The sequence below is a fragment of the Eretmochelys imbricata genome, chromosome 17 (assembly GCF_965152235.1).
Source record: "Eretmochelys imbricata isolate rEreImb1 chromosome 17, rEreImb1.hap1, whole genome shotgun sequence".
NCBI classification, from domain to species: Eukaryota; Metazoa; Chordata; order Testudines; family Cheloniidae; genus Eretmochelys; species Eretmochelys imbricata.
Genome location: NC_135588.1, coordinates 3,405,031 through 3,418,172, shown reverse-complemented (window position 1 = coordinate 3,418,172; position 13,142 = coordinate 3,405,031). Strand labels below are relative to the sequence as shown.

The window sequence follows — 13,142 nt, the reverse complement described above, 5'->3', positions numbered from 1 at the left end:
TTTTGCTGATACAGACTAACACGGCTATCACTCTGAAACCTGTCACCATCTAAGTTATGAGTGTCTTGAACGGGCGGTCTGTTGGCTGTTCCCTCTCCTGGGCATGCTGCTACGTCAGGGCGATTCCCCAGCGAGGAGACTCTTCATGCTGGAATGTGGCCAACAATTAGGGCCACTAGTTGTATACTGGATTTAGGCTGTTTTTAACTGAGGAAGCATGTACAGTAATTGCCTTAAGTGCCCACCCAAAAATCAGTAGAAAGCAGTTGCTTAGTAGAGATGTTTTTTAAACGCTGAACAAACACTGTCCTGGAATCCCAGGGCTACTTTAAAGGATTCCTTAAGATCAGAGGGTTGCCTAATGAGAGGTTGGGTCCTTGGTGTAAGTTCCACTCTAGGCTGATTGAGTGATGCTTAGGTTTTCTGTGAGTATGTAAAAAGAAAGTGTCATGTATGGTTTTATATGCAACCCCAGCCAAGTGAGAACACTGAGCATGTCAATCAACTTTACACTTCAAATATGCTTCCCTTTTGTATACTGAAAATTCTACTAACTCAATTTTAGATTAAGCAAAGAAAGAGGAAATAGCATGACTCAGCTTCATGCTACAATGGCTGGAGCAGATCCAGACCTAGCAATCCTTTGGGTTTTCCTTTTCCTTATCAAAATACAAAGTTGCACTTGGGTAATGTAAAGCATGCAGTGTTTGGGTAAGGAACGCAAAATAGTCAGTGTGCCTGCCCTGGTCCTTTAGTCAAGCAGGAACTATTTACATTTATGGGAAATTCTCTGCTGCAGAATTAGGAAGAAAGCACAAAATACAGAAGGGCTCAGAATTTACCCACTGACAAACTGCCAAAGAGGAGCAACCTTCTGAAAATGTCACCTCCTTCCTAGCTATAGAATTTCAAGGAAGTTAATGGCAATAGTGATAGTAATAATAATAAATAACGCTTTGTCCTGCTATAGCGACTTCCATCTGAGGCTATCAAAGAACTGAATAGACATGAATTCATTAAGCCTCACCTTATTTTACAGAAGTGGAAACTGAGGCATAGGGAGGTTAATGATTTGCCCAAGGTCACACTGTGAATTACTGGTGGAGCTGGAGTAAGACTCAGGAATCCTTATTCCCATTGCCTTGTCCTAATAGCAAGACAAAACAGCTTCTCTATAAATCTTAAGTGTCTGAAAAACATTCCTGCTCCTCTAACCATTTTGTTTCACAGAAATAGGGAATATACATCTTGAAAGTAAACTCGGCACAGTAGGGAACTCTGATGTGCTTGTGTATCGACAGTATTAAAAACAGCATCCTCAAGTCCTTAACTCAGTCCTCACTCAGCTTCTAACAACGTCAACGCGAGTTACAAGTGCTCTGCCGCACTCAGGATTTGGCTCATAAAAAGGGATCTGATTCTGAGTAAGAATTGAGTAACAACTTCAGGAGTTGGCCTTTTAACTTGTTGGCAAAAAGTGAGCCTATTTGCCAGTATCTGATGATGAAGTAAAGTCTTTACAGATAAGGTCTTAACTTTTTATCTCACATTCAAGTTAATATCTACCTCTGTGCCTTTCAGACACTTGCCTCCACTGTGAAGATCACACATCCATAATTTTTTACATATGCTGTAATTAGGAGAGGTTATCAAGGCTCTTCTTTTTAAATTACCTGCACTTTATCTATTAAGGAAACCAAGGTATTTCTTGCAAAAAACAGTGCTCTGGGTTGTATATATTGGTGAGAATGCGTGACCAGTGTCAGGAAGCTTGCATCATATAGTAACCAATTGCACATTGCACTAGAGAAATCACCAACCAGTTGGACCACCACTTCTATTTTTTTGAGCATCCTTTTTGTAAATTTCAAGAGACACTTGCTTCAATTACAGCATACTGTCTGTTCCTTTACACTTTGCCAATTACAGTGACTTGACTTTTCCCCCCACAGTACTAACTGTTGCAATACAGCAACACTGCAAAACAGAATTACCCAAAAGCAGCTCAAGAGAAGGGAAGGGGAGCAGCTCTCCATTCACTCAAAAGGGAGACTCCCAATAAACACTTACCTCATCTGACCCAAAAAACTCTGTTGAACTAAAACAGAAAGTCAGACCTAAACCCTCAAAAGCCAGGGAATTCAGGCCTGTTGACTCTGGGGCCTTACCTCAAGAGAAAACAAAGAACCATAAGAATATAGGACTGGAAAGGATCTTGAGAGGTCATTTAGTCCAGCCCTGTTTGCGGCAGCAGGACCAAGTAAACTTAGACCATACCTGACAGGTACTTGTCCAACCTCTTCTTAAAAACCTCCAGTGATAGGAATTCCAGAACCTCCCTTGGAAGTTGGTTCCAGAGTTTAACTACCCTTATTGTTAGAATGTTTTTCCTAATATGTTTCTAACCTAAACCTCCCTTGCTGAAGACTGAGTCCCTTACTACTTATCCTATCTTCAGTGAACATGGAGAACACTTGATCTCCTTCCTCTTTATAACAGCCCTTAACGTATTTGAAGACTGTTATCAGGCTGACCCCCCCATAATCTTCTTTTCTGAAGACTAAACATGTCCAGTTTTTAAAAGCTTTCCTCATAGATCCGATTTTCTAAACCTTTTATCATTTTGTTGCTCTCCTCTGGACTCTCTCCAATTTGCCCACATCTTTCTTACAGTGTGGGGCCCAGAACTGGAAACAGTACTCCAGCAGAGGCCTCATCATTGTCGAGTACAGCAAGACAATTACCTCCCAAGTCTTCCACATAACACACCTGTTAGTACACTCCAGAATGATATTAGCCTTTTTTGCAACTGCAACATATTGTGGACTCATATTCAATTTGTGATCCACTAGAATCCCCAGATCCTCCTCCCCATTTTGTAGTTGTGCATTAAGTGAAGTACTTTGCACTTATCTTTACTGAATTTCATCTTGTTGAATTCAGACCAATTCTCCAATGTTATTTTGAATTCTAATCGTATCTTCCAAGGTACTTGCAATCCCTCCCATCTTGGTGTCATCTTCAAATTTTATAAGCAATACTCTCCACATAATTTTCCAAGTTATTAATTAAAATATTGAGTAGTACCAGACCCAGGACTGGCTCCTGTGGGACGCCCTTTCTAGATTCACCCTCCCAATTTGACAGTGACTTTCACTTTGACTATGGTCTTTCAAACTGTTGTGCACCCACCTTATAAGTTCATCTAGACTGCATTTCCCTAGTTTGCTTATGAGAGTATCATGTGGGACTGTGTCAAAAGCCTTACTAAAATCAAGATATATAACATCAACTGCTTTCCCTCTACACACGAGGCCGATAACCCTGTCAAAGAAGGAAATTAGGTTGGTGTCGCATGACTTGTGTTGGACAAATCCATACTGCCTATTCCTTATAACTCCATTATCCTCTACGTGGTTACAAATTGATTGTTTAATAATCTGTTGCATGTTAAGAACAAAGGTCAGTTTGGGGCCTGGATATTTAGTCTGGCTTTTCTAGCTTTTGTGGGTTTAAATCATGCCTTTAGTTAATTGTTTGTTTTTAATAAAAAATGTTCTTTTATTGTTTTTATTATGGTTCTTCAATACTAAAAACAACCACCTGTTCATTGTTTGCCTGTACATTTCTCCTCCATTTTTAGTATCAGCCATCAGCCTGTATTTGCATGGAGTTGTAATGAGTGACATAATGGGTCTCTACAATCACTGGGTTCTATGATTCACTAATTCAGCATGTTAAACTGCCTCTCCAGAAGAAAGTTTCTAAAGTAATCATAAACACAGGAAGGCTGACTTCATCATCTACCGTCACGTCCACATAGCATTGAAAAGAATAAGGCCATGTCTAAACTAGCATTTATGTTGGCAAAACTCAGGGATGTGAAAAATACACCCCCCTGAGCAACATAAATTTTGCTGGCATAAGTGCTCGTGTGCACAGGGCTATGTTGGCGGGAGACAATCTCCCACCAACATAGCTACTGCCACTCGTTGAGCTGGTTTTATTATGTTGACAGGAGTGCTCTCTCCAATTGGCATAACGTGGCTACCGGAGTGCTCTTACCGCAGCACAGCTGTGCCGCTGTAAGCTTGTAAGTATAGACACAGCCTAAGGATCTTGTGCAGACATTTAGTCCATAGCATCAGGGAATTATGTGATGTCTTGACTCTAATACCAAGTTCATTCTTGCATGTGTAGGTAGGACTATGCTATGTTATAAATATGTTATGGGATATCGCTATAGCCCAGCCTCTACAGGGATATAATTTGGTCTCAGATATGCAGACCAGATCAAACCACATTAGAACATGATTCCACAATCTGGGGCAAGGTGCAACTGGTGTAAATCAGCATAAGCATAACTAAAATCAATGAAGCTACAGCAGTTTACACCAGCTGAGGATCTGGCCAATGGTACTGTCAGCACAGACATGCCTCTAATGCCCTGCCGACACTATGACTAAAATTGTGCTAACAACAATTCTGTTTAATCTCCGTTGTTGTTACCATGGTTCCCTTGACCAGCGTGGACAGGAGAAATTCTTTTAAAGAATTGTAGACACCATAAATATCCAGGTTTCAGAGTAACAGCCGTGTTAGTCTGTATTCGCAAAAAGAAAAGGAGTACTTGTGGCACCTTAGAGACTAACCAATTTAATTGAGCATGAGCTTTCGTGAGCTACAGCTCACTTCATCGGATATCCAAATATCCAGAGGCCCAGTCCCAGCATAACTCCAATTCATAGACAGGATCTTAACTAACATGCCCAAATCTTTAGCTTGATTATGGAGAATAGTTAAGGAACCATCTATACTATTCACTGTAACTACATTGTAACCAAATCAGGGAACAGCTGTATTTTAATGCTGTAACCAGTCCCCTGATATAGTCATATTTGTGGCACAGACTTGCTCATAGATGACTTGGTGTGAGGGGTCATCTATAACAGTTTGGCTAGCACAGTACTCAGGGAAAAAATAATATAACTATGCTGCCCAGACCCACTGAGCTAGAACACAGCTAGCCTGGGAACTTGTCATATTTTCAGTTGCTTTTTGGGCAGGCCTTAACTGAAATGATCTGAGCACCAAGATATATTGGAATTCATGTCAAAATGACCTAGATTTCCTTATACAGTACTAAAGAGTTATTCAATAAATGTTACACTACACTTCCATTTGACTGATAATGAAGTTCACAGCATGGGAAACTAGTAAACTTTTACTAGATTTCCAAGTCCAGGGTGCATTAGTTGATATTTCCTATTTACACACAACAATGGGATTCTGCTATAATTAAAAAATAGTTACCTGTGGTCAATAACTGTTACATTGGAAGGAGGGATCCCCAAAACAGCACAACTCTGTACGAGTTCTTTCTTACGAATCTCCCCTTGATTGTAGTAATTTCCTGAAAATAACAAATGCAGTAACACTATCTACTTGACTTCAATTTAGCATGGAACATCTCTGTCCTCAAATCCTCAAAGCATCAAGCATATGTAGGTACCACATGTAAGGTCTGAAAAGACTTAGTACTAGGGTTCCCCACCTGAGGAAGAGGTACATTGTGGGGAGCAAATCCTATAGCTTATACTCAGGAAACACTCCCTTTGGCCCAGTGTAAAGTTTTAGGACCCAATACAGCCACACTCGTGCCTTGACTCCAAATGGAGCTGCACATTCATCTCTTAGAGCAGAGTTTGACTCTTTATAATTAATGAGCTCTCTTGGTTGGAACACAGGAATTTGCCATACCAAATCAGATCAATGGTCCATCTAGTCCAGTATCCTGTCTCTGACAGTGGCCAGTATCAGATCCTTCAACAGAAGATGCAAGAAAGCCCATAATGGATAATTATGGAATAACCTGCTCGTAGAGAATTTTTTTCCTCTCTCCTCCCCAATCTATTAATGGCTGGCTTATGTCCTGAAGCATGAGGGTTTATAGCTCTCTTATGTTTTTATCCTTTTTAGTGTTACAGTGAATGATCTTATTATACATATAAATAAATGCCTAATCCCTTTCTTACTATTACTAAACTCCTGACCTCAATGATCTTTTGTTGCAGTGAGTTCCACAGGCTAGTTATGCTTTGAGTAAAAAAGTATGTTATCTTTGTAAACTAATGAAATTCTAGCAAGCACATAAATGGATGTCTGTGTTCTCACATTACCTGTATGGAAATCACTGATATCTCATGATGTTAAAACTATTGGTCAAGATCTTTTTACAAATACAGGGGAAATCACCTTTCCAATGAGAGAGGGCCAAAAGCGCTTACTATTTGACAATAGCTAGGTGGCCTCCGTTAAATGAGATGGTACATTGCAGTCCAGTTCTTGGCAGACAAGTATCTATAACACAACTGGTGATAATTGGTCTCCTTAGGAGAGATCAAAAACTGAACTCCTCCCTCACTACTAGAGGTGGTAGGTCAGACTCTGTATTGGCATAAATCAGTGTAGTTGCACTGACTTCAACAGAACTATACTAATTACACTAGCTCAAGATTAGGTCCTCAGACTTCAGAACAGCAGAGTGTCAGTACTGTGTAAGAAACATTCCTACCTAATGCTTGTGATTTAACTAACAATTAAAGGGCTTAAGTTTCCAGTGTGGTCATGAGCACCTTTCATGAGCACGAATATTCACCTAAAACTAGAATACTGCAATAATGAAGCACTGTCAAAATTAACGAGACACGTACGAGATTTCCTATCATTATAGTCTCTGTGTCAAGAAACTAATTCCTCAGAAGTCTGCACTGTTTCTAAAACAAATGTACCAAGTAACGTTCATGCAGGAGGTAATAGAGCAGAATTGAAAAGCATTTACGGAACCAAGAAAGGAATGTTAAAATATGTTAAAACCGCATTTAGAAAACAGCATTCTGGAAAACTTATAATAGCCACAGTGGGACCCAGGGTAGCATGGAACCAGGATTCATTAACTTAAGATATAGGCTGCTTCTTGATTTAATTATTTTCTTCTCATTCTGCCTTCGTGTTATGTGGTCTGTTTGTTAGCATGAATCATGAAAAGTCCAGGTTAGAGCTCAGCTGGCCTCAGAAGGCGTGCTGCCCTGTGCAGCTTATAACTTCCAAGCAATACAATGAAAAAATACTGCAGAGTTTTAATGTGTGATTCCAGTTTGCAGTCAGCTATTCTGAACTACACGGAACTTTTTATTATTGTGAGGTGAGTCATCAGAATCTGGCATTCATCTGGTGAAGTGCTACAATCTGAGCTGCCAAAATCAGCTTCATATGATGCTCAGAGTGAAACATTAACCTCAGAAGAGACAACTTTTCTTATCACAATGAAATTTAGACTCTTACTGCAGCCCAGAAATGTGTATCTTCAGGAGGCTCTGATACTGATCATCCATGGAAGGGATGACTTACTGAGCTAAACATCAGGTTGGAACTCTACAGCTTTCCTGGAGGCAGAGGCTCAGATCCCAGCAGAATCAACTCAAACCTACATCCTTCCTAGGTAGATTTAAATACTTCTGTACAGTTTACTGGGTGAGAGTCTTTTAGAAGCAGAATCTCTGTCTCTTATTCTTGGGTCTTAATGATCCCAGGATACTACTGGAAGGAGTGAGGATTTTCCTCAGCCAAAATTTACTCTGCTATTATGCAATGTGCTGTGTGCTAGTGAGTTGCTGACCTCCACTGCAGAGAGAGCTATGCTTCAGTGACAATGTATGTATACAGGGCCAATTTCTGTCCTTGGATTACACGCACACAACTTCCACTGAAGATTCATATATATCTGAGAACAGAATGTGATCCACCATTTGTGAAATACCTTAGGATGACAGGCACTACATAAATACAAAATAGCATTATTGGGCAGCCATTGCTACTGAAAAGCATTGAGTGGCTAGTATTCCTGAACCTCATCCATGGAACTCTCTCAATAGGATGGCAGCTACTAAAGAGAGCTATTGGGGTGTTAGTGCCACCAGTTATTCACCCTGGACTGTGTGACCAATAACAATTTGCTCACAGTGCTCTAATTTCAACGCATTCTAGTGGCATTTTTGGTTGTGATCTGACAATTGCAAGTGTGATGGTTTCTAAGTAGCCATTTTGCCTCCGTTTTAAAATTTCACAGAAGAAAATAATGGGAACCTTAATATAGTATCTGATCAGCCTCGTCTATTGCACAAACAAATGAAGGACCAACCATTTGGATCACAGGATCCTACTATGAAATGAAAAAGATCTGTGAGTCCATCCCCTTGCAAGGGCAGTTCCCTTTCAAAAAACATGAGTGATTAATCTGAAGCAGCACAAAAGACACTTTTTGATATGTGCGAAATCTCTATAACAAGACTATTGCCAATGATTTTAAGGAAATTGATTACAAAAAAAGATTTACTTCTTTGGGAAAGGCGTGTGTAATAGCAGTATACCTGTATATAAGTAAGGCTGCAAGTCTGTCACAGAGGTCATGGATTCCGTGACTTCCTGTGATCTCCGTGACTTTTGCAGTGGCTGATGTTTGCTCAGGGGCTGCTCAATCCGGGCAGCCCCTGGGCCAGCAGCAGCAATTTGGGTGTGTGGGAGTGGGCTCAGGGCTAGGGGCTGGGGAATGTAGGGGGGGAGTTTACCTCGGGGTGGGGGGCTCCCTGGCTCCCACTTGCATGGCCTCCCCTGCAGCTCCTAGGTAGCGGAGGGACTCCGGGTGTTGCCCGCACGTGCAGGCCACGCCCCCACAGCTCCCATTGACTGTGGTTCCCCTGCCTCTGCTGCCTAGGAGTTGCAGGAATGCGGAGCTGGGTAGGAAGCCCTTGCCAGTCCCACCAACCCCCCCTTCCCTCAGCCACATTCCCCAGCACCCGCGGTGCTCCTGGACTGCTCTCCCCCCCAGAGCATCCACAGCCCCCATTCCCAAGTTTTAGTCAGGGCAGGTATTTTTAGTAAAAGTCATGGACAGGTCACGGGCCCGTGTATTTTTGTTTATGGCCTGTGACCTGTCCATGACTTTTACTAAAAACGCCTGTGACTAAAACGTAGCCTTATATATAAGAAATGCTCTAGACTGAGCTGGCTTGGTGGCACTGTGCTAACCTCTCTGCACAGTTGTGAGAAAGCCAAATGGGGTCCAGTTCTGGTCTCTCATGATCCAAGACAGCAAGCAACACACTGGAGGCTGCATATTCAGCTCTGGATGGGTGACAGACTTTGACTGATAAAAGAGTAACACCAATGGGCTCCAAATACTCCATCCAGGTCTTCTCACCTAGAGAGGTTTAATGACTTAAAGGCTTGAGAATTGGGAACAGAAGAGTTGAGCTACCTAGAGTCTTGAGACCTACAGAGGGACTCTTCTCCCATCAAAAAATGACTCAGATGTGCATTTGACACTATATAGTTTCTAATAAGGAAATTCATGACAAAAAGATTCTTGATCCTTAACTTACATTATAATCTCCTTGGGACAGGAACCCTATCTTTTATGTCTGTGCAGCGCCATTCACACTATAATGTTTTATAAACAATCATATGTTTGTGCGTCTACACAACTAAATGTCTTTCTTTTCATTTCTTTGCATTATTATCTAATTAATTTTAAAGTGTTTTGGGAGGTACAATTTGCATGGAACTCACTACATCAGATACAGTTTTATTATACTTCTTACCAGTAGTTCCTAACCACTGATATCTATCACAGTACTAGTACTTCAGGATTTGTGGAATGGTCCTCTGGATGTACCCACCCTCCCACACCTTAATCATTAGCCTCTCTACTGGTCCCCATGAGTTACCACTGCCCACTTTCCATTAAATGATACATGTTCTAGCCTGCTGTCAAGTGGGGATTGCATCAAACTAGGGTTAGTTAGAGTGCAGTGATTTCTTGAGCACTATGAACTGAATAGCATGGTGACGTTTTAATGCATGCAATACTGTGTTTTGTCACTGTGTGCTGATATTTTGGAAGCAATGCTACAATGTATCATGATGGGACAATGACTTCATAATGGAGTGCACATCTACTACTAGGCCACACATAACATTGTGAAGTTGTAACATACAGCGTGGTGTCCTGAAGTCCTGATGTGGTAAACTAGGGTTGTTGACGCTCCAGGATTGTCCTGTTGGCTCCAGGAACTGAAGATTAATCTTTAATTAAAGATTATATCATGTGATGAAAACTCCAGGAATACGTCCAAGCAAAACTGGCAACCTGGGGTATGACACAACTCAGTTACATTGTATCATTGTAAAGCGGGGTGATATCATGAGGATGTTGGCTACAACACAAAAGCCTGATTGGGTGATGTCACCATGGGATACAACACCGGGTAATGACGTCACGGCACGATGATGTCACAGCATGTGGTGTCACTGGGTGCAGTGTGTTGGCACTTCCCTCAGCCGGTCAACGTTGGCCAGACCCACCCTCCCCATTCCTCACCTGAAGAGCAGCACAGCAGCCAGAGCTGGGCCCGAAACCTGCCCAGGCTGAGGATTGTGGGAGCAAAGAACATGGCTTCGTCATCAGGGTGCGCCGTCACGACCAGGGCACGAACGTCATCGGCCCGCGCTGGTCCCGCCGCACACAGGGTTCGCTGTCCCCAACCCGCGCCGCGTCGTCGCAACCAGAGCCAGCCCAGCCAAAGAAGCGCAAGCAGCGCCGCCAGGATCGAACCCAGCGGCGCCAGCGCCATAGCGACCGAAACCGGAAGGGACCAGGTCGTTCCGGGCGGGAACAAGGACGAGCGGCAGAAAGGTTCCGCGCCTCGAAAGGGCTTTTCCCTGGGCAAGGCTCTCTTCTTTGGGTGAACCCAGAAGGGAGTGACAGGGATAACACGCAGGGGTCACTCTCCTCCTTCACTGCCCCAGAACTGGCCCACCAGATGCCCCCCCCCCTTGGGGAGGGGAAAATGAGCCCCTTGTGGGAACTCCACCCAGAAAAGATTCATGCACAGAGAAAAGAGCTCCAGCCTCACCAATATCCCCCCACTACACAGGCTCCCACTGGGACATCAGAAAAGGCCACACCAAGGCCACAATGGGCCTCACATGCATGTGGCTATCACCCCATCCTTTAAAATCACCTCTACCAATGCATGTATTTTGCTTTGTTGGCAAGAAATGATTAACAATGCTTATAATAACTGGTATTGCTATAGTCCCAAGAATGTGCTAGATGACATACCAGACTCATAGGAAGTACAGTCCCGCTCCAAAGAGCTTACACACCAAGTTCTTCCCTCTTGCTTTGGAGGCTCAGATGAGATCCTGCAGTCAGGGCCAAGTCGATGGACCCTTGAACTGTACTGAAATCTAAGATCTACTCATGCAGATCTAGTTGCAGGATTATGACCTTACATTGTAAACTTTTTGATGCAAGGACTGTCTTTATTATTTGTGTCTTGGACAGCACCAAACACATGAAATTGACACTTAAATAATAGTAAATATAATATATATTAAATGTAGGATTTGAGGTCATATAATTTGTTTATCCATTGCTGCCTTCTAATGTAGATTACAGAAACCCTGTGAGTTGGTTGTAATCTTCTAAATCATATAGAGCTGAAGGAGCAGAAAGGTAAGAGGAGTGTACGCCTTCAGAGATTCTACATGTGTTCAGACCTCTGTGATGCACAACTATTTTAACTGTGACAACATGAAATAGAAGGCATTTGGGTGCTGATTAGAGGTTGAAGTTACCATGAGAAGGAGATGGAGGGAATAGAGAAACAGGAAAAAAGATATAAATTATCATTAGAAAAGTAATAAAATATATTACTAATGTTTTTCCTGGGGATGTGCAAGGTAGAAGAGTAGTCAGCAAGGGTAAGGTCTGAACCACTTGGACATAGGGTTGTAGAGCAGGATAAGGACCACAGTTGGGGGAAAACCAACGTTAAAAAAGCCAAAAACTAAAAATAGATGTACATTTGACATCTTACCAGTAACTTATCTTGTTTTTACTGTTTTATCTTGTCTATTTAGGACCTGAAGCTGTCAAGATTTGTGCATATGCTTAACTCTACACACTGTGAGTAAACCTACTGAAATCAATAGAACCACTCACAGTCCAGAAAATTAACCATGTAAGTGTTTGCAGGTTTGGTATTATATTTTGTAAACTCTTTAGGTCAGGGACTGTCTGATCTCAAACTTGTACAGCACTTTAACACAATGGGGTCCCAATACTGCAATATAAATACTTTTAAATATAATAAAAATAATAATAAAAATAATAAAGTACACCCAGCTGCTACAGTGTCAACCACCAAATAAATACCTGCAGTAATTATATGGCCCCTCACCCCCCACAAACATTGAAACAGGGCCCTTCACACTCAGTGCTGCTTATGTGAGCATGGAAACAGAGACTCTCACTCCTTTTTTTCCTGTGAAGAATGCCTGAGAATTGGGACCTCTCTGTGGTGTTATCACAATTAAAATAGCATGCTAAAAAAATTATCAGATAATTTATTTGCAGTGGGCAATTTGAAAAAGGAATATTTAAAAAGAAAAACTGACATTTTAATTGCCTCACTAAAACATTTAAAAAAAAACCCTTCCTCACTAGAGGGAGAGGCTTGAGAAAAATAGCACAAAATTCATTACAAAATGTAAGTCTTCCTGAAACTGAGACTTGGCAGGACTATTTCTGGTTTTTTTCCCCTTTCTTCCCTTGCCCCTCAACCTATACAGCATGTATGAAACATTCACACGGTGTAAAATATATTGAAGACTTGCCAAGTCTCATTCCGTTTCAGAGCGTGACTCCCTTAATGTAGGATTCATTTTTAAGGTAGTTCTAAAAATGATATTTCACTTGTTTTGAAGGATTTTGCTGTGCTCCTTTCATTGGAATAATTAATTTCTCACTCATTCAAATTTTCACATCTTAACAGCCTTGCAGATGGATTTTTAAAAACATCTTGTTTGCATTGATAACATGTAAAGCTCTTTTCTCCCCTTTGCTGTATTCGCTCTTATTTTAATCACACTGGCATTGTGCATGTATGGTATTTGGATTTGGTACTTGGATTTGCCTTCTCTGTTTATACCCCCCCCCCAGCCCCAACCTATACAGCATTGACAAACATTTCACCTATTATAACACATATTAATTTGACCTTATTTGGAGTGTGTGT

General features: G+C 41.6%; 2 protein-coding genes across 5 annotated transcripts in view; one reads left to right on the top strand and one right to left on the bottom strand.

Annotated features, from left to right (window-relative positions):
• Positions 1–10,712, bottom strand: part of PIGL (phosphatidylinositol glycan anchor biosynthesis class L) — a 109,026-nt gene extending 98,314 nt beyond the window's left edge. For all 4 annotated transcript variants that reach the window (XR_013348279.1, XR_013348278.1, XM_077836731.1 and 1 more), the window contains exons 1-2: positions 10,439–10,712; positions 5,314–5,413 (exon numbers count right to left, since the gene is read on the bottom strand). Coding sequence is in view for 2 of the 4 variants with exons in the window: in XM_077836731.1 (XP_077692857.1) it covers positions 5,314–5,413; positions 10,439–10,691 (353 nt within the window). In the remaining 2 variants the exon portion in view is untranslated. The remainder of the gene's footprint in view (positions 1–5,313; positions 5,414–10,438) is intronic.
• Positions 10,713–11,988: 1,276 nt separating this feature from the next.
• NCOR1 (nuclear receptor corepressor 1) overlaps positions 11,989–13,142 on the top strand; it is a 113,891-nt gene continuing 112,737 nt past the window's right edge. Inside the window, exon 1 of the mRNA XM_077836554.1 lies at positions 11,989–12,086. The gene's annotated coding sequence lies outside the window, so the exon portion shown is untranslated. The remainder of the gene's footprint in view (positions 12,087–13,142) is intronic.